Raw genomic sequence first — 22,313 nt, 5'->3', positions numbered from 1 at the left:
AAGGTCAGTCAATGCGGAAAACCTCAAGAACTTTGAAAGTTTCTTTAAGTGCAGTCGCAAAAAACATCAAGCATTATGATGAAACTGGTTCTCCTGAGGACCGCCACAGGGAAGGAAGAACCAGAGTGACCTCTGCTACAGAGGATAAGTTCATTAGAGTTACCAGCCTCAGAAATTGCAGCCCAAATAAATGCTTCACACATGTCAACATCAACTGTTCAGAGGAGACTGTGTGAATCAGGCCTTTATGGTCGAATTGCTGCAAAGAAACCACTACTAAAGGGCACCAATAAGAAGAGACTTGCTTAGGCAAAGACACACAAGCAATGGACATTGGACCGGTAGAAATCTGTCCTTTGATCTGATGAGTCCAAATTTGACATTTTTGGTTCCAACCGTCGTGTCTTTGTGAGACACAGAGTAGCTGAACGGATTATCTCCGCATGTGTGGTTCCCACCGTGAAGCATGGAGGAAGAGGTTTGATGTTGTGCTTTGCTGGTGACACTGTCTGTGATTTATTTAGAATTCAAGGCACACTTAACCAGCATGGCTACCACAGCATTCTGCAGCGATAAGCCATCCTATCTGGTTTGCGCTTAGTGGGACTATCATTAGTTTTTCATCAGGACAATGACCGAACACACCTCCAGGCTGTGTAAGGGCTATTTGACCAGAAGGAGAGTGATCGAGTGCTGCATCAGATGACCTGGCCTCTACAATCACCTGACCTCAACCCAATTGAGATGGTTTGGGATGAGTTGGACCGCAGAGTGAAGGAAAAGCAGCCAACAAGTGCTCAGCATATATGGAAATTCCTTCAAGACTGTTGGAAAGCATTCCAGGTGAAGCTGGTTGAGAGAATGCCAAGAGTGTGCAAAGCTGTCATCAAGGCAAAGGATAGCTACTTTGAAGAAACTAAAATCTAAAATATATTTGGATTTATTTAAAAATGTTGGTTACTACATGATTCCATATGTGTTATCTTATTGTTTTTAATGTCTTCACTATTATTCTATAATGTAGAAAATAGTCAAAAAAAATAAAAAAAAATTGAATGAGTAGGTGTGTCCAAACTATTGACTGGTACTATATATATATATATATATATATATATATATATATGTATAAACCAAAAAATATATGAGGGATAGGAAATGTTGCAGACAATTACAATGATGGAATCTGCAATCTATCTGCACTATTAAAGCTGATGTACCCCCTTAAAATTAAATAAATAAATGAAAAAATATATACAGGGCCTTCGGAAAGTATTCAGACCCCTTGACTTTTTCCACAATTTGTTACGTTACAGCCTTCTTCTAAAATGGATTACATTTTTAAAAATCCTCAGCAATCTACACACAATACCCGTTAATGACAACGTGAAAACAGTTTTACAAATTAAAAACAGAAATACCTTATTTACATACGTTTTCAGACCCGAAAAATGGAGCTCAGGTGCATTCTGTTTCCATTGATCATCCTTGAGGTGTTTCTACAACTGGATTGGAGTGCACCTGTGGTAAATTCAATTGATTGAACATGATTTGGAAAGGCACAGACCTGTCTCTATAAGTTTTAGGGCACAAGGCGAGACCCAGATGCAGACACAGGAGGCAGATGGTTAGAGTCCAAGATGTTTATTAACAATCCAAAAGGGGTAGGCAGGATAATGGTTGTGGACAGGAAAAAGGTCAAAACCAGTTCAGAGTTCAAGAGGTACAGAATAGCAGGCAGGCTTGAGGTCAGGGCAGGCAGAATGGTCAGGCAGGCGGGAATGGAGTCCAGAAAAACAGGCAAAGATCAAAACCGGGAGGACTAGTAAAAGATAGAAAAGCAGGAGCATGGGAAAAACACGCTGGTTGACATACAAGATGAACTGGCACAGAGAGACAGGAAACACAGGGAAAATAAGCGACACCTGGGGGGGTGGAGACAATCACAAGGACAGGTGAAACAGATCAGGGCGTGACAATAAGGTCCCACAGTTGACAATGCATGTCAGAGCAAAAACCAATCCATGAGTCGAAGGAATTGTGCGTAGAGCTCCAGGACAGGATTATGTCGAGGCACAGGCCTGGGGAAGGGTACCAAAACATTTCTGCAGCATTGAAGGTCCCCAAGAACACACTGGCCTCCATCATTCTTAAATGGAAGAAGTTTGCAATCACCAAGACTCTTCCTCGAGCTGGCCGCCCAACCAAACTGAGCAATCGGGGAGAAGGGCCTAGGTAAGGGAGGTGATCAAGAACCCGATGGTCACTCTGACAGAGCTCCAGATTTCCTCTTTTTATTTATTTATTTTATTTAACCTTTATTTAACCAGATAGGCCAGTTGAGAACAAGTTCTCATTTACAACTGCGACCTGGCCAAATAAAGCAAAGCAGTGCGACAGAAACAACAACACAGAGTTACACATGGAATAAACAAGCGTACAGTCAATAACACAATACAAAAAAAGAAAGTCTATATACAGTGTGTGCAAATGGCATGAGGAGGTAAGGCAATAAATAGGCCATAGTAGCAAAGCAATTACAATTTAGCAGATTAACACGGGAGTGATAGATGAGCAGATGATGATGAGTAGATGATGGTGTGTAAGTAGTGATACTGGTGTGCAAAAGAGCAGCAACGTAAATAAAAACAATATGGGGGATGAGGTAGGTAGATTGGGTGGGCTATTTACAGATTGGCTCTGTACAGCTGCAGCGATCGGTTAGCTGCTCAGATAGCTGATGTTTAAAGTTAGTGAGGTAAATGTAAGTCTCCAGGAAAGGAAAGGCGGCCAAAGGAGGTGTTGGCTTTGGGGATGACCAGTGAGATATACCTGCTGGAGCGTGTGCTACGGGTGGGTGTTGTTATCGTTACCAGTGAGCTGAGATAAGGCGGAGCTTTACCTAGCATAGACTTATAGATGACCTGGAGCCAGTGGGTCTGGCGACGAATATGTAGCGAGGGCCAGCCAACTATAGCATACAGGTCGCAGTGGTGGGTGGTATAAGGCGCTTTGGTTACAAAACGGATGGCACTGTGATAGACTACATCCAATTTGCTGAGTAGAGTATTGGAAGCTATTTTGTAGATGACATCGCCGAAGTCGAGGATCGGTAGTATAGTCAGTTTTACTAGGGTAAGTTTGGCGTGAGTGAAGGAGCCTTTGTTGCAAAATAGAGAGCCGATTCTAGATTTGATTTTGGATTGGAGATGTTTGATATGAGTCTGGAAGGAGAGTTTACAGTCTAGCCAGACACCTAGGTATTTGTAGTTGTCCACGTATTCAAGGTCAGAACCGCCTAGAGTAGTGATGCTAGTCGGGCGGGCGGGTGCGGGCAGCGAACGGTTGAAAAGCATGCATTTGGTTTTACTAGCGTTTAAGAACAGTTGGAGGCCACGGAAGGAGTGTTGTATGGCATTGAAGCTCATTTGGAGGTTAGTTAACACAGTGTCCAAAGAAGGGCCGGAAGTATACAGAATGGTGTCGTCTGCGTAGAGGTGGATCAGGGAATCACCCGCAGCAAGAGCGACATCGTTGATATATACAGAGAAAAGAGTCGGCCTGAGAATTTAACCCTGTGGCACCCCCATAGAGACTGCCAGAGACAGGCCCTCCGATTTGACACACTGAACTCTGTCTGTGAAGTAGTTGGTGAACTAGGTGAGGCAGTCATTTGAGAAACCAAGGCTGTTGAGTCTGCCGATAAGAATACGGTGATTGACAGAGTCGAAAGCCTTGGCCAGGTCGAGGCTGCACAGTACTGTCTATTATCGATGGCGGTTATGTTATCGTTTAGTACCTTGAGTGTGGCTGAGGTGCACCCATGACCAGCTCGGAAACCGTGTGTGTGTGTGTGTGTTTGTGTGTGTATAGCTTCAAAACAGGATAAAACTATCATTTTGATCTAATGGATGTTCAGTCCTTGCATCTATAGCCCTGTCTATGATTTTGAGAGTGGTTACATTTCTTCAGCACCATCCCTAAGCTGTTTACCAAAAAAAAGTGTGGGGGGGTGCCTGCTTTGTTGTTATTTGAATCCCCTACTGCCCCATTCAGCAGGGAATTATGCAATGAAAAGAGTAAAAATGCATTACACCACCCTTTACTGATTTGTAATGATGAGGTAATGAATATTAGGTAATAAGTGATTCATAACATCAAACATAATTGTCCCTAACAAGGAAATCGGGGAGGTAACTGTGGATCGGTCTCCGTCCGTCTGTTCGTCCGTTCGTCACTGAATGTACAAAACATGTTATACAACGGGTGGGTCTAATCCTGAATGCTGATTGGTTAAAACCGCATTCCAGCTGGTGTCTATTCCACAAGTTACCACCAGCTAAATTGATGACGTTAAAATCCCTATTTAATCTGTTCCATCTGACTGTGCAATCCACTGTCTCATCAGCCCAACCAGGAGTGCAACTCAATATCAGGAAGGTGTTCTTAATGTTTTGTACATTAAATGTATGAGATCCGGCATTTACAAAATTACACTGATTGGCCCAAGACGTGCGCTATAGTAATTAACTGAAATTTGTGACTCACGCCAGAGAGGATGAGGCGAATCGAAAGGGATAACTGGGCCCAAAATCTGCCTTTTACAGCAATTTGGTTAACAAAAAAATTATTTTCTTATTTTCTACATGTCAAATCAAATCAAATCAAATCAAATCAAATTTTATTAGTCACATACACATGGTTAGCAGATGTTAATGCGAGTGTAGCGAAATGCTTGTGCTTCTAGTTCCGACAATGCAGTAATAACCAACAAGTAATCTAACCTAACAATTCCACAACTACTACCTTATACACACACAAGTGTAAAGGGATAAAGAATATGTACATAAAGATATATGAATGAGTGGTGGTACAGAACGGCATAGGCAAGATGCAGTAGATGGTATAGAGTACGGTATATACATATGAGATGAGTACTGTAGGGTATGTAAACATAAAGTGGCATAGTTTAAAGTGGCTAGTGGTACATGTATTACATAAAGATGGCAAGATGCAGTAGATGATATAGAGTACAGTATATACATATGAGATGGGTAATGTAGGGTATGTAAACATTATATTAAGTGGCATTGTTTAAAGTGGCTAGTGGTACATTTTTACATAATTTCCATCAATTCCCATTTTTAAAGTGGCTGGAGTTGAGTCAGTATGTTGGCAGCGGCCGCTAAATGTTAGTGGTGGCTGTTTAACAGTCTGATGGCCTTGAGATAGAAGCTGTTTTTCAGTCTCTCGGTCCCTGCTTTGATGCACCTGTACTGACCTCGCCTTCTGGATGATAGCGGGGTGAACAGGCAGTGGCTTGGGTGGTTGTTGTCCTTGATGATCTTTATGGCCTTCCTGTGACATCGGGTGGTGTAGGTGTCCTGGAGGGCAGGTAGTTTGCCCCCGGTGATGCGTTCTGCAGACCTCACTACCCTCTGGAGAGCCTTACGGTTGTGGGCGGAGCAGTTGCCGTACCAGGCGGTGATACAGCCCGACAGGATGCTCTCGATTGTGCATCTGTAGAAGTTTGTGAGTGCTTTTGGTGACAAGCCGAATTTCTTCAGCCTCCTGAGGTTGAAGAGGCGCTGCTGCGCCTTCTTCACGACGCTGTCTGTGTGGGTGGACCAATTCAGTTTGTCCGTGATGTGTACACCGAGGAACTTAAAACTTTCCACCTTCTCCACTACTGACCCGTCGATGTGGATAGGGGGGTGCTCCCTCTGCTGTTTCCTGAAGTCCACAATCATCTCCTTTGTTTTGTTGACGTTGAGTGTGAGGTTATTTTCCTGACACCACACTCCGAGGGCCCTCACCTCCTCCCTGTAGGCCGTCTCGTCGTTGTTGGTAATCAAGCCTACCACTGTAGTGTCATCCGCAAACTTGATGATTGAGTTGGAGGCGTGCATGGCCACGCAGTCGTGGGTGAACAGGGAGTACAGGAGAGGGCTCAGAACGCACCCTTGTGGGGCCCCAGTGTTGAGGATCAGCGGGGTGGAGATCTTGTTACCTACCCTCACCACCTGGGGGCGGCCCGTCAGGAAGTCCAGGACCCAGTTGCACAGGGCGGGGTCGAGACCCAGGGTCTCGAGCTTGATGACGAGTTTGGAGGGTACTATGGTGTTAAATGCTGAGCTGTAATCGATGAACAGCATTCTCACATGGGTATTCCTCTTGTCCAGATGGGTTAGGGCAGTGTGCAGTGTGGTTGCGATTGCGTCGTCTGTGGACCTATTGGGTCGGTAAGCAAATTGGAGTGGGTCTAGGGTGTCCGGTAGGGTGGAGGTGATATGGTCCTTGACTAGTCTCTCAAAGCACTTCATGATGACGGAAGTGAGTGCTACGGGGCGGTAGTCGTTTAGCTCAGTTACCTTAGCTTTCTTGGGAACAGGAACAATGGTGGCCCTCTTGAAGCATGTGGGAACAGCAGACTGGGATAAGGATTGATTGAATATGTCCGTAAACACACCAGCCAGCTGGTCTGCGCATGCTCTGAGGACGCGGCTGGGAATGCCGTCTGGGCCTGCAGCCTTGCGAGGGTTAACACGTTTAAATGTTTTACTCACCTCGGCTGCAGTGAAGGAGAGCCCGCAGGTTTTGGTAGGGGGCCGTGTCAGTGGCACTGTATTGTCCTCAAAGCGGGCAAAAAAGTTGTTTAGCCTGTCTGGGAGCAAGACATCCTGGTCCGCGACGGGGCTGGTTTTCTTTTTGTAATCCGTGATTGACTGTAGACCCTGCCACATACCTCTTGTGTCTGAGCTGTTGAATTGCGACTCGATTTTGTCTCTGTACTGGGACTTAGCCTGATTGATTGCCTTGCGGAGAGAATAGCTACACTGTTTGTATTCGGTCATGCTTCCGGTCACCTTGCCCTGGTTAAAAGCAGTGGTTCGCGCTTTCAGTTTCACGCGAATGCTGCCGTCAATCCACGGTTTCTGGTTTGGGAATGTTTTAATCGTTGCTGTGGGTACGACATCGTCAATGCACTTCCTAATGAACTCGCTCACCGAATCAGCATATTCGTCCATATTGTTGTTGGACGCAATGCGGAACATATTCCAATCCGCGTGATCGAAGCAGTCTTGAAGAGTGGAATCAGATTGGTCGGACCAGCGTTGAACAGACCTGAGCGCGGGAGCTTGTTGTTTTAGTTTCTGTTTGTAGGCTGGAATCAACAAAATGGAGTCGTGGTCAGCTTTTCCGAAAGGGGGGCGGGGGAGGGCCTTATATGCGTCGCGGAAATTAGTATAACAATGATCTAGGGTTTTTCCAGCCCTGGTAGCACAATCGATATGCTGATAGAATTTAGGGAGTTTTGTTTTTAGATTAGCCTTGTTAAAATCCCCAGCTACGATGAATGCAGCCTCAGGGTGTGTGGCTTATTTGACTAAATAGAAGTTTTGTATTGCTTAGGTTGTTATGAGTGTACTGATAAGTAGTACACATGACATCCCGGAAACACTTTGTGCCTGTTGTTCACACACGTATCTGCCCTCTCATTGGCTAGAGTGGTCCCACCTGATCTTGCCTTCTCCCGAGTGCCTTCTGGTTTATGTACCAGTCTTTGGCACATGACATGGAGTACAGGGAGTGGATTAGCTAAAGAGACTGGTACTCAAGCTAACTGTCTTCCATTTTTGAAGACATTTCTTTTTATTGTTAGAGCGGCCACCACGTTACTGTTGTCTTGTTACCCTTTGATAAAGTAAACCTTTGCTGGACTAAAAAAGTATTTAGTCAGCCACCAATTGTGCAAGTTCTCCCACTTAAAAAGATGAGAGAGGCCTGTAATTTTCATCATAGGTACACTTCAACTATGACAGACAAAATTAGAAAAAAAAACTTATTTTCCACCATAATTTGCAAATAAATTCATTAAAAATCCTACAATGTGATTTTCTGGATTTCTTTTTCTAATTCTGTCTGTCATAGTTGAAGTGTACCTATGATGAAAATTACAGGCCTCTCTCATCTTTTTAAGTGGGAGAACTTGCACAATTGGTGGCTGACTAAATACTTTTTTGCCCCACTGTATGTGAGTGTGTTGTTGTAGTTGGACCTCAGATTTATTTCATATTCTGTATAATTTACACATTTCAGTTGAATGCATTCAGTTGTGCAACTGACTAGGTATCCCCTTTACCCTTTCCCTAATTTGGCCTAAGTAGCAATAATCTGTCAAGTGTTTTTAGTTACAAAAATGCAACTTCTGTTATTCCTCACATAAATAGTCTGAATAAAATGGGCTAGATCATGAATTAGATTATTACAATGGACAATTGTTTTATTTTCAAGCAGGGCCAGACTTAGCCTTATATTTATTTTGTATCACATTTTCCTTTTCAGAGGGGTTTCAGCAATTATAGTGGATGCGTAAACAAGCCAACCCAGTACAGCTCGATGGCTCGGCTTGGCTTAGTTTGGCTCTAACGTGTGAATCTGGCAAGATATTGTTTTTGTTGACCTTATTGCTTAAAATTATTGAGTTTACCATGCATATTATACACATAATAAAAGGTGATTTGTCACAGTCAGTTTAGTCCTCTAACATCCTGCAGATATGCCTGTATAGGCTCAGGGATAGTTTCCCCTGCAGATATGCCTATATAGGCTCAGGGATGGTTTCCCCTAATGAAATCTAGGATCAGTGTCTCTTTTCCCAATCCTAACATTAACAATTAGTGGGGAAAATGCTAAACTGACCCAAGATCAGCGACTAGGGACAGCTTCATCCTAATCCCCCTAAAATAAATGGATTCGCATGACCTCTAGTAGGCCAATGTTCTGGTACTCCAATGTAGTCCCTGCTCATGGCCACTGGATAGAGATAGACAAGCACATCCTATAGTCTCTACCAAAGCCTATACATTATAGACCATCTCTGTGTCAATTGATGTGTGCTTGTTTACATGCAATAACGCTCACCACTCCCAATGATTTTGGCAGTATTTTAATAGAATACAGACATCTGGATACATGCTCAACAATTATCTATTAGATAAATTACATGTAAAATATATACAGGTACCACCAACTGTCTTCTTGTGACCTCTTTATGTAGAATACCCCTGAGCTACAGTGGCATGCATCATTGCACATCATCATCTGCACATCTATCACTCCAGTGTTAATGCTAAATTGTAATTATTTCGCCTCTATGGCCTTTTTCTTGCCGTACCTCCCTAATCATACTACATTTGCACACAATGTACATAGACTTTTTCTATTGTGCCATTGACTGTACGTTTGTTTATCCCATGTGTAACTTTGCGTTATTGTTTTTGTCGCACTGCTTTGCTTTATCTTGGCCAGGTCGCAGTTGTAAATGAGAACTTGTTCTCAACTGGCCTACCTGGTTAAATAAAGGTAATTTAAAAAAAATAATAATAAATACAATTTGTGTCCAAATCAGGTAATTATGCCTTGTTCAGGTCCTAGTCGGAACTAGGAAACTCGGACATTTCCGACTTGCAAATAGGTTGTGGTTAAACATGTGCTGGCTTAAAACCACTTAGCTTGTCGGACATTTCTGAGTTTCCTAGTTCTGACTAGCATATGAACGTGGCATTAGCCCCTATGTATCGTAGAAGAAGTCCTTTAATAAATTATTATCTTTCTCTTCCGGTTTCCGGTCGGCTCCCGCCCCACTCCGCCATCATGAAGTTGTGAACCAAAAAACGAATGAGACAGAAAGGGTAAAAAAAGGAAAACAATTAATGAATAACATTTATATAATGATAAAATATGGTCGAGAGTGGAGCAAATACCGGGGTCAGCTTTAAATTGATTAACTGTTTCCCAGTCGTAATCTTCTGATTGCTGGTGAGAAGACCAGGTCGTTAGCATTTTGATTGACTGCCATAGCTAATGCTAGCTAAATCGTTTGTGAAGAATGGAATATCAATGAAAACAATGTGGCTCGCTCGTGTTGAATAGAGCAGAAGAGGTAACGTTAGAAGAGCGACCAATATTTTCCATCCCAGGCCAGCTAGCTAGCTCTCCAGCTAGCTACAGTGGATCCCAAAAGCCACGGTAAGACATGTCATATAAGGCGAAGGTTAGCTCGCTTGTAACGTCTCAAATACTGTCGTTCATTGGCACTGTAGCAAACATAAGCTAGCAATGCCAGCAACAGCCATTTCGCCCATTGCAAGTACCCTGCTATTCTGCGGTATACTTTTATATTAAAGATTCGGACTTTGCTCGTCAATACAACTTACACGGAACGTGCATTGACACAAATGGCACTCTGAATCAGCTGACGATAGTGAACAAATTACACCCCTTGTTTTTGCAATTCGGTGTCGTATTTCTTTGGGGAGGCGAACTGTAGTTATAATGTTGCTCTCCTCCACTGAGTGTTAAGGGACCGTCTTAAAACGGAAACGCCTTAAAGTGCAACTGAAGGCAATAAACAACTTATCCGATAGAAAATGGCATATGTGGCATCGATATTAGTCAAACATTTGTAATGGTGTCAAAATTGACTACAAAGTGTAAATAGGATAATTCTGTTCATAAAGTCCGTTTCGTCCAAAACTGAGTTTTGTAAGTGAGTTCATCATGATTTATTTGAGGGTTGGGTTTTGATTTTGACAGTATTCCATTGTCCGCTAACATGGGATACACACCTGCGGATATTGTGCTTATGGGTGCCTAACTTTGTCTGAAAGTGGGGGTATAAAAGCTTGGGAGTGGGGAGTCTGTGGGACCAGTTGTGCATTTTTAAAATCATGTTCCTGCAATTCTACACTCCTAACAGGGTGATCCATATTTATAAACAGAACACAACTATTGCTCTTAGATTTTGCCACAAATTATTTTGAAAACGTGTTTTAATGACTAATCTACTCCCTTCCTTGAAAATCCCACCCCCAATAATTAATTGACAGGTCTGAAACCTACCAATCCTGTTACTCAGACATCCCTTCCCTGAAAATCCCATCCATAGTGATTGATTGCCAGGTTTGAAACCCTACCAGCTTTGTGACTCACAAATATCTTGCTTCTCCCCTGACAATTGCTATTTCATTCTTAAAACCACACATTTTGACCAAAGATGGTGTAACAGTCGGTTTTGTGTTTGTCTTTGTCTTATCCCGTCTAAATAGACAGTTCGTATATATTTTAATATCACTTTTTATCTACGAACCAAATACACTTTCCAGCAACCCGCCTCACCGAATGTGGTACGGATCTGATATTTATATTCCTTATAACTGGAACTTCCATCAGGAGCTAGCCAGCTAACTAGCTATTAGTCTTTGTTAGCCATGGCTAGCAGTCTTCACCTTTAGCTCGGACACCAGCCAGCTTTAGCTCAGACAATACCTGCCAGTCCGCACAGCGCGATATCAACCCAGAGAATATCGGACTGCTTCTCTCTACCACATCACCGGATTCCTGCTGCTCTGGTTCATTACACCGGATCATCGCAGCTAGCTATCGGCAACCGAGTGGCTACTGTTAGCTAACGCCTCTGTCCCGAAGCAAGCACCAGCTAGCCTTGAGGTAGCCTCGAGCTAGGCCCACATACCAGCTATTTCTAGGGCTACAATACCTATTTTGCCAATTGGCCTGGACCCTTTATTGTCGACACGGCGCCCCGCTGATCCATCACAAGTGGTCTGTCGACATAATCTCCCGATGTGGTCTCAACAGGCTTTTCTGTTGCGATGTTGCCGAAGACCCATCTGCTAGCCCTGGCCCGCTAGCTTTCTGAATGCTGTCTCCCACACGCCTAGCGTAGTAGTGACTACCGAACGGCTCCCTGACTCACCTATTGCTGCTCATTGGACCCTATGACCACTCGGCTACACAGCTGATGCCCCCTGGACTGTTTCAATAACACGGTACCTCATTTTGTTTACCTGTTGGCCCCAGCCTCGAACTAAGGTCCTGTATGTACCTAATTGACCTGCTCTGACCATTCATAGCCATTTACCCGTTGTTGTCTTAGCTCTCCTGATCAACACCTGTGATTGTTTTATGCCACTGTAATGTCAATATGCCTTGTCTACTGCTGTCTCAGCTAGTTCTTATTGTTATATTTCAGTGTAGAGCCCTCATTCCCACTCAAAATGCCTTAGATGGCTCTTTTGTCCCACACACATGCGGAGACCTCACCTGGCTTAACTGGTGCCTCCAGAGATGCAACCTCACTGTCACTCAACGCCTAAGTTTACCTCCGCGGTACTCACATCCTACCATACCATTGTCTGTACATTATGCCCTGAATCTATTCTACCACGCCCAGAAATCTGCTCCTTTTATTCTCTGTTCCCAACGCACTAGAACTGCCAAAGGGGGTGGAGTTGCAATCTACTGCAGATAGATCCTGCAGAGTTATGTCATGCTATCCAGGTCTGTGCCCAAACAGTTCGAGCATCTTCTTTTAAAAATCCACCTTTCCAGAAATAAGTCTCAAACAAGCGGTAACAGTGATAGCCCCCCACCTGGACACCATATGTGTATTTATGGGTCCGCTGTCAAACGACCACCCCTCATCACTGTTAAACGCTCCCTAAAACATTGCTGCGAGCAGGCCTTTAAAATCGACCTGGCCCGGTTATCCTGGAAGGATATTGACCTCATCCCGGCAGTAGAGGATGCCTGGTTATTCTTTAAAAGTGCCTCCCTAACCATCTTAAATAAGCATGCCCCGTTCAAAAATGTAGAACTAAGAACAGATATAGCCCTTGACCAGCACAAAAACATCCCGTGGCGTACTGCATTAGCATCGAATAGCCCCCGCGATATGCAACTTTTCAGGGAAGTTGGGAACCAATATACACAGGCAGTTAGGAAAGCAAGGGCTAGCTTTTTCAAATAGAAATGTTCTTCCTGTAGCACAAACTCCAAAAAGTTCTGGGACACTGTAAATTCCATGGAGAATGAGAGCACATCCTCCCAGCTGCCCACTGCGCTGATGCTAGGAAACACTGTCACCACCGATAAATCTACGTACCTTCTCCGCTATGCAATCTGGTTTCTGAGCTGGTCATGTGTGCACCTCAGCCACGCTCAAGGTCCTCAACGAGATCATAACCGCCATCGATAAACAATACTGCGCAGCCGTATTCATCGACCTGGCCAAGGCTTTCGACTCTTTCAATCATCGCATTCTTATCGGCAGACTCAACAGCCTTGGTTTCTCAAATGACTGCCTTGCCTGGTTCACCAACTACTTTTCAGACAGAGTTCAGTGTGTCAAATCGGAGGGCCTGTTGTACGGACCTTTGGCACTCTCTATGGGTGTGCCACAGGGTTCAATTCTCGGGCCGACTCTTTTCTCTGTATACGACAATGATGTCACTCTTGCTGCTGGTGATTCACCTCTACTCAGACGACACCATTCTGTATACTTCTGGCCCTTCTTTGGACACTGTTAACAAACCTCCAGACGAGCTTCAATGCCATACTACACTCCTTCCGGGGCCTCCGACTTCTCTTAAATGCTTGTAAAACCAAATGCATGCTCTTCATCCGATCGCTGCCTGCACCCGCCCTCCCGACTAGCATCAATACTCGGTTCTAACTTAGAATATGTGGACAACTACAAATACCTAGGTGTCTGGTTAGACTGTAAACGCTCTTTCCAGACTCACATTAAGCATCTCCACTCCAAAATTAAATCTAGAATCAGCTTCCTATTTTGCAACAAAGCCTGCTTCATTCATGCTGCTAAACATACCCTCGTAAAACTGACCATCCTACCGATCATCGACTTCGGCAAAGTCATTTACAAAATAGCCTCCAACACTCTACTCAGCAATCTGAATGTAGTCTATCAGTGCCATCCGTTTTTTCAACGAAGCCCCATATACTACCCACCACTGCGACCTGTATACTCTCGTTGGCTGGCCCTCACTTCATATTCGTTGCCAAACCCACTGGCTCCAGGTCATCTATAAGTCTTTGCTAGGTAAAGCCCCACCTTATCTCAGCTCACTGGTCACCATAGCTGCACCCACCTGTAGCACGCGCTCCAGCGGGTATATTTCTCTGGTCCCCCCCCAAAACCAATTCTTCCTTTGGCCGCCTCTCCTTCCAGTTCTCTGCTGCCAATGACTGGAACGAACTACAAAAATCTCTGAAACTGGAAACACTTGTCTCCCTCACTAGCTTTAAGCACCAGCTGTCAGAGCAGCTCACAGATTACTGCACCTGTACATAGCCCATCTATAATTTAGCCCAAACAACTACCTCTCCCCCTACTGTATTTATTTATTTTACTCCTTTGCACCCCATTATTTCTTTCTACTTTGCACATTCTTCCACTGCAAATCTACCATTCCAGTGTTTTACTTGCTGTATTGTATTTACTTCGCCACCATGGCCTTTTTTTCCCTTTACCTCCCTTATCTCACCTCATTTGCTCACATTGTATATAGACTTATTTTTCTACTGTATTATTGACTATGTTTTACTCCATGTGTAACTCTGTGTTGTATGTGTCGAACTGCTTTGCTTTATCTTGGCCAGGTCACAATTGTAAATGAGAACTTGTTCTCAACTTGCCTACCTGGTTAAATAATGGCGAAAAAAATGATGCACACTCGGGGTTTGGAAAGCTCTTAGAGACTTGCCCAGAAAGACTCACATCTGTAATCGCTGCCAAAGGTGACTCTAACATGTATTGTGAATACTTATGTAAATGAGATATTTCTCTATTTTATTTTAAATGAATGTGGAAAAACTAATTAAAGCATGTTTTCACTCATTATGGGTTATTGTCTGTAGATGTGCCGGCAGGTAGCCTAGTGGTTAGAGCATTGGGCCAGTAACCGAAAGGTTGCTAGATCGAATTCCCAAGCTGACAAGGTAAAAATCTGTCGTTCTGCACCTGAACAAGGCAGTTAGCCCACTGTTCCTAGGCCATCATTGTAAATACTAATGTGTTGTTAACTGACTTGCCTAGTTAAATTAAAAACATTTAAAGTGAATTTTTATTTATTTACAGAACAATGGTGGAATGAGTCAAATAAAATGTATTTATATAGCGCTTCTAACATCAGCTGATATCTCAAAGTGCTGTACAGAAACCCAGCCTAAAACCCCAAACAGCAAGCAATGCAGGTGTAGAAGCACAGTGGCTAGGAAAAACTCCCTAGAAAGGCCAAAACCTAGGAAGAAACCTAGAGAGGAACCAGGCTATGAGGGGTGGCCAGTCTTCTTCTGGCTGTGCCGGGTGGAGATTATAACAGAACATGTTATAATAAGATGTTCAAATGTTCATACATGACCAGCATGGTCAAATAATAATAACCATAGTAGTTGTCGAGGGTGCAACAAGTCAGCACCTCGGGAGTAAATGTCAGTTGGCTTTTCATAGCCGAGTCAATGGGTATGAATACTTTCTGAAAGCACTGAATCTTGTTAGCTAGCCAGCTAGACTTCTCCTTTTTATAGGGAACCTAGAGACTTCCGTGTTGTTGGACTGCCTTCAATTCATGGCCACAATTTTTATTTTTTTGCTCAAGCACTGTAGAAGAGACATGTTTAGGTGAAACGTCCTCCCACTGTCAACTGCGTTTATTTTCAGTAAACTTAACACATGTAAATATTTGTATGAACATAAGATTCAACAACTGAGACATAAACTGAACAAGTTCCACAGACATGTGACTAACAGAAATGGAATAATGTGTCCCTGAACAAAGGGGGGGTCAAAAGTGAGTGTCAATGCAGCTAGTGCCCACACCAGATACTAAGTACTGCAGTGCGTCTCATGGACTGCACCAGATTTGCCAGTTTGCCAGCTTGCTGTGAAATGTTACCCCACTCTTCCACCAAGGCACCTGCAAGTTCCTGGACATTTCTGTTTGGGAATGTCTCTAGCCCTCACCCTCCAATCCATCAGGTCCCAGGCGTGCTCAATGGGATTGAGGAGATTGAGATCCGGGTTCTTCGCTGGCCATGGCAGAACACTGACATTCCTGTCTTGCAGGAAATCACACCCAGAACAAGCAGTATGGCTGGTGGCACTGTCATGCTGGAGGGTCATTTCAGGATGAGCCTGCAGGAGGGGTACCACATGAGGGGGGAGGATGTCTTCCCTGTAACGCACAGCATTGAGATTGCCTGCAATGACAACAAGCTCAGTCCGATGATGCTGTGACACACCGCCCCAGACCATGATGGACCCTCCACCTCCAAATCAATCCCGCTCCAGAGTACAGGCCTCGGTGTAACGCTCATTCCTTCGATAAACGCAAATCTGACCATCACCCCTGGTGAGACAAAAACGCAAATTGTCAGTGAAGAGCACTTTTTGCCAGTCCTGTCTGTTCCAGCGACAGTTGGTTTGTGCTCATAGGCGACGGTGAAGTCTGGTGAGGACCTGCCATACAACAGACCTACAAGCCCTCAGTCCAGCTTCTCTCAGCCTATTGCGGACAGTCCGAGCACTAATGGAGGGATTGTGCGTTCCTGGTGTAACTCGGGAAGTTGTTGTTGCCACCCTGTACCTGTCCCGCAGGTGTGATGTTCGGATGTACCAATCCTTTGCAGGTTTTACACGTGGTCTGCCACTGCGAGGACGGTCAGCTGTCTGTCCTGTTTCCCTGTAGCGCTGTCTTAGGCGTCTCACAGTACGGACATTGCAATTTATTGCCCTGGCCACATCTGCAGTCCTCATGCCTCCTTGCAGCTTACCTAAGGCACGTTCACGCAGATGAGCAGGGACCCTGGGCATCTTTTGGTGTTTTCAGTCAGTAGAAAGGCCTCTTTAGTGTCTTAAGTTTTCATAACTGTGACCTTAATTGCCTACCTCTTGTAAGCTGTTAGTGTCTTAACGACCTTTCCACAGGTGCATGTTCAATTGTTAATTGTTAATGGTTCATTGAACAAGTATGGGAAATGGTGTTTCAACCCTTTACAATGAAGATCTGTGAAGTTATTTGGATTTTTACAAACTATCTTTGAAAGACAGGGTTTTGAGAAAGGGATGTTTATATGAGACAAATAGTAATTGAAAAACAAGGACTAAAAGAGATCTGCAACTGCTGTGTGTTCGATTTATGGTGTAAGAATTGTGAAAATGCTTAAGTTCAATGCATGCAGACCTTCTAGCCATCTAGTTTAAAATGGATTTAATTCTTTTTTTTAAACAATGATATACAGAAAATAATCTGTCAAAGTGGAGAAAATTTCTAACATTTGTTAAAAAAAAAAAGCAGATCTAGATTAGATCAGTATTCAACCCCCGGAGTCAATACATGTTAGAATCACCTTTGGCAGCAATTACAGCTGTGAGTTTTTCCGGATAAGTCTCTAAGAGCTTTCCACACCTGGATTGCGCAACATTTTCCATTTTTATTATTTTCAAAATACTTCAAGCCCTGTCAGTGGTTCTATGTCATTGCTAGTGTTAGGGTCTAATTTTCAGAGTGAAGACAACACTAGATAACAATTGTCAGGCCTTGCCCATGATTTTCAAGTCAAAACTTGTAACTTGGCCACTCGGGAACAGTCACTGTCCTCTTGGTAAGGAACTCCAGTGTAGATTTGGGCTTGTGTTGTAAGATTATTGTCCTGCTGAATGGGGAATTCATCTCCCAGTGTCTGGTGGAAAGCAGACTGAACTCACTTCTCCTCTAGGATTTTGCCTGTGCTTAGCTCCATACCATTTTTTTTATCCTGAACTCCCCAGTCCTTAAAGATTACAAGCATACCCACATCATGATGCAGCCACCACGATGCTTGAAAATGTGTACAGTGGTACTCAGTAATGTGTTGTATTGGATTTGCCCAGAACATTACACTTTGTATTTAGGAATTAAAAGCAATTGCTTTGCCAGTTTATGTTGCAGTATTATGTGACTTGTTAAGCAAACGTTTACTCCTGAACTTATTTAGGCTATCCATAACCAAAGTGTTGCATATTTAATGACTGAAGACATTTTAGCTTTTATTTTTAATACAATTTAAACAAATCTGAATTCCACTTTGACATTGTGGGGTATTGTGTATAGTCCAGTGACACACAATCTCAATTTAATCATATTTTTATTCCGGCTTTAACACAACATTTTGAAAAAGTCAATGGGTGTAAATAGTTCCTTAAGGTTCTGTGTGGTCTTGTATCTAAAATGTTATTTGTTTATAATTTCCAACATCAAATTGTGTCCTCATGACATGCAGGTGTGGCTAATATCAAATTCCTCTCTTGTATTCGTGTTTGCCCACAGATTTGTCTTTGGTGGGGTGCAGGCATGCACCCAAATTAGCAACTGGGATGCCATTGCCAACACCAACATGAACATTTTCGATTGAAAACAATTGAAGGATTTTGGCGTTGGGCAACAGAGCTAGGAAGGGGCAACCCCATCCTTCATAATGGTAGGGGAAACACTGTATTAACCAAAATGCATTTCACCGAAAAGCATGCTCCTGAAATGATTTAGGTGTGTAGTATTATTATTCATTGTAGCACACAAGTTCATATTTTGTATTTCCTTCATCCTATACCTGTTGTGGTTGTATGCAAGAGATGGACTGTGGCTGACCTGGGTTAAATTACACATTGGTCTATTATCCTATTTGTTTTCTTCTTTCAAATACTCTTTGAGCATTTGATTTGATTGGGCCTGTCTGCCTGGAGTGACAGAAATGGGTTGGGTAGTTTTTCACTTTTGAGACTGTTGTGGAAATTCTTACACAGGAAAACTCGAAGTCAATCTTAAATTAATCATTGTTTGCCAGCGTGCTGGAGAGGTTCCATCAAACTTAGTGCACCTTAGTGAACGTCTGTCAGAAGCACTAACGGGGCAGTCCCGTTTGTTTTCTCTTATATACTGCAGACAAGTCATATTTGCATGATTTAGCTTATTCATTAATCGTTAACATTTGCTTCATTCATGTGACCAACCAATACTGGGTCATGCATGTGACGGACCAATACCTCACGAGGCTTCTTTAAGCTGACACCTTGAAACAGATCTCGTAACAAGGGTCTGGGTGTACTGCCAAATTGCAGATACTGATAGTGAGGGTTAGTTCAATCAGTCACTTGCATGAACACAGAAAACGGTTATTAGAAAAACACAAACATAGAACACAAATGTATAAAATAGAAAAGCACCAACATAACATTTTTCCATCACAGGACTATTCCATAGACGGTTTGGTTGTTTAGCAACAACCGACACGTGCACAACTATAGGGCAAAACAGCCAGAGTTAGATTGTTGACGATGTAATCTATATTTAGTCCGAATGTTTATTGAAAACATATGTTGAATTGTTGGTTAGCTTGCAAATTTGAACCCTATTGGCATCGACATGAAAGCAGTCAAAACATCTCAAAACAAGACTAGCTGAAACAAACCACCTATGATTCCCCACAGAGCAGCTTCTTGTCATTGTTGCAATCTGACTGTTTAGACTCATAACAATGCACAGTTTCTTGCCACATTGATGCGAGTGGATCATTTGTGATGTTGTCAAGCCAACCCGTCTATTGGTTCCACAGGGATTGACAAAGGTCTGAAAGGCACTCGCCCAACGGGCAAGTCGGGTCTTTTTTTGGTTGCCTGAAGATTAAGATTGGGGCGGCAGGAAGCCTATTGGTTATGCGCATTGGGCCAGTAACCAAAAGTTCACTGGTTCAAATCCCTGAAACAAGGTGAAAAATGCTCTTGAGCTAGGCACATAACCCTAATTGATCCTGTAAGTCATTTTGGAAAGGAGTGTTTGCTAAATGACTCGTATGTAAAAAAAATATATATATATATATATATATATATATATTACTGATTCTCCAGAACTTTTGTATAATTTCAGCCAGTAGTTAAGTGGTGCTAAAACTGGTCCCCTTTTTTTGTGTACTACGTCATCCAATTGGTATATCTTACAACTTTGTTGTGCTTAAGATTAGGGTTGTAAACTTTTAAACTAAATTGAATCCTTAACTTTAAGAAAAGATTCTACCCAAAAACTATTTTTTTTGCTCCGCAACGTTACACTAAACAAGGGGCCTACTGAGTGGCGCAGCGGTCTAAGGCACTGCATCGCATTGGTGCGGCTGGCTACTGGGTAAAGCAAGCATTGTGTCAAGAAGCACTGCAGCTTGACGGGTTTGTGTTTCTCGTCCTTTGCCTCGAGTCCGTACGGGTGTTGCAGCGATGGGACAAGACTGTAACCATGGAAGCCATGGCCATGGAAGATCTGGGATGTTTTCTGCTTCCAGGAATTGTGTAAAGATCCTTGCGACATGCGAAGGAGATGCTGAAACATGAGGTGCTGGCAGTGGATGATTGGCACTAAAACGGGCCTCAGGATCTCGTCACCGTATCTCTGTGCAATGGTATTGTCATTGATAAAATGCAATTATGTTCGTTGTCCGTAGCTTATGCCTGCCCGTACCATAACCCCACCGCCACCATGGGGTACTCTGTTCACAACGTTGACATCAGCAAACTGCTCTCCCACACGAAGCCATACATCATTATGCCGTTTTGAGGCGGTTTGAACATATTGCCGAATTCTCTGAAGTGAAGTTGGAGATGGCTTATGGTAGAAAAATTAACATTCAATTCTCTGGCAACAGCTCTGGTGGACATTCCTGCAGTCACCATGCCAATTGCACACTCCCTTAACACAATGCCACAGATGTCTCAAGTTATGTGACACAACTTCACATTTTAGTGGCCTTTTATTGTCCCCAGCATAAGGTGCACCTGTGTAATGATCATGCTGTTTAATCAGCTTCTTTATATGCCACACCTGTCAGGTGGATGGATTATTTTGACAAAGGAAACGTGTACGACAACTTATTCCAGACAATATCTGTCAACTTCGCACAGCCATTGCAGAGGAGTGGGACAACATTCCACAGATCACAATGAACAGCCTGATCAACTATATTTGCTAAATAAACTAAAGTAACAAAGTACATAACAATAACAAGGTTATATACAGGGGGTACAGAGTCAATGTGCGGGGTTACAGGATAGTCGAGGTAATTTGTACATGTAGGTACGGGTGAATTGACTATGCATTGATAATAAACAGCGAGTAGCAGCAGTGTAAAAGCAAAGGGGGGGTCAATGTAAATGGTCTGGGTGGCCGTTTTCATACATTTTTCAGCATTCTTATTGCTGGTGGTAGAAGCTGTTAAGGAGCCATTTGGACCTAGACTTGAAGCTCCGGTACTGCTTGCTATGCGGTAGCAGAGAGAATGTGTTAATGCAGATACCGAAGTCACAGAAAGCAAGGTACAAAACAGAGAACTTGGCAAACAAGTAATTTGTGGTAGGCGTGGAGGCCGCCATCTTTATGCACGTCCGATATTCAAAGGCTTTGAGGAACATTTTAATTTCTCTTCCGGAATTGAAATGGAATTCATTGCAATCCTGACGTGTTGGCTACATTTCAATGCAGACAAACTTAAGCTCAAAGCCTCATACCGGTGTGTGTGTGTGTGTTCGTTCATTCGTTCAGGCGCTGGCCATGCCGTCCAGTGTGCGGGCCGGGAGCCTGAAGGACCCAGAGGTAGCTGAGCTCTTCTACAGAGATGACCCTGAGAAGCTGTTCACCGACTTGCGGGAGATCGGCCATGGCAGCTTCGGAGCGGTCTACTTCGTAAGAAAGGGGGCATCTGTGGACTTGGCTTAAGTGGGCAAATGGATGCATCTCACTCCGTAGTTTACTGTTTATTTTGTGTCCCTTTTTGGGAGATGATTTCTTAGAATGGATGAGCTGAGATATTTGTCACTTGGTGCTGCATACGTTTTTACTAAACACTCCTAAATAATACCCAGTACAGTATTTGGTACATATTAAAAACTTGTAGTATGGGAATTCAGGCATAACTTCAGTGATGGATGCATGAGAACTGGGAAGAGAAATGGAATGGGTGTTGATAAGATGAAGGGTGAAATGATAGGGAGGCAGCCACTAGGCTAGGTAAAGACAAGTGAAGGATGAAAGGCAGTAGGTGGGTAGTTATGGGTAAAAAGGTAGCACAGGGTAAGAGATCGGTGAAGGATGAAAGGTCCTTTTTAAATAGATGGTGAAAAAGTGACTACTGAAGGATGGAAGGAGAAAGGAGTGTGAAAGAGGTGAAGCTGTAGTTTCTCAATTTGTCTGTGCATGCACTTGATGATATGTGTGCGGCCAGTGGCCACTGTTAGCATGATTAGAAATTATTTATTTTAACCCTTCCTTGCCCCCTATTCCTTACATTAGGCACATGACATCCGCACCAATGAAGTGGTGGCCATTAAGAAAATGTCCTACGGTGGCAAGCAGTCCAATGAGGTAGGAACACAGATTGAGTAATGGTCAAATGTACCTTGTTATAAAAAAAAAAAA

General features: G+C 43.3%; 1 protein-coding gene across 3 annotated transcripts in view; it reads left to right on the top strand.

Annotated features, from left to right (window-relative positions):
• The first annotated feature begins 9,622 nt into the window (after positions 1-9,622).
• taok2b (TAO kinase 2b) overlaps positions 9,623-22,313 on the top strand; it is a 62,682-nt gene continuing 49,991 nt past the window's right edge. For 2 of the 3 annotated variants that reach the window (XM_071392526.1, XM_071392524.1), the window contains exons 1-4: positions 9,623-10,029; positions 18,189-18,339; positions 21,441-21,581; positions 22,188-22,259. In XM_071392526.1, coding sequence (XP_071248627.1) covers positions 18,337-18,339; positions 21,441-21,581; positions 22,188-22,259 — 216 coding nt within the window. In that variant the 5' untranslated portion in view covers positions 9,623-10,029; positions 18,189-18,336. The remainder of the gene's footprint in view (positions 10,030-18,188; positions 18,340-21,440; positions 21,582-22,187; positions 22,260-22,313) is intronic. The other variant, XM_071392525.1, reaches the window with a different exon arrangement.

The sequence above is a fragment of the Salvelinus alpinus genome, chromosome 3 (assembly GCF_045679555.1).
Source record: "Salvelinus alpinus chromosome 3, SLU_Salpinus.1, whole genome shotgun sequence".
NCBI classification, from domain to species: domain Eukaryota; kingdom Metazoa; phylum Chordata; class Actinopteri; order Salmoniformes; family Salmonidae; genus Salvelinus; species Salvelinus alpinus.
The sequence above is the reverse complement of the archived record's forward strand: the minus strand, read 5'-3'. Positions and strand labels throughout refer to the sequence as shown.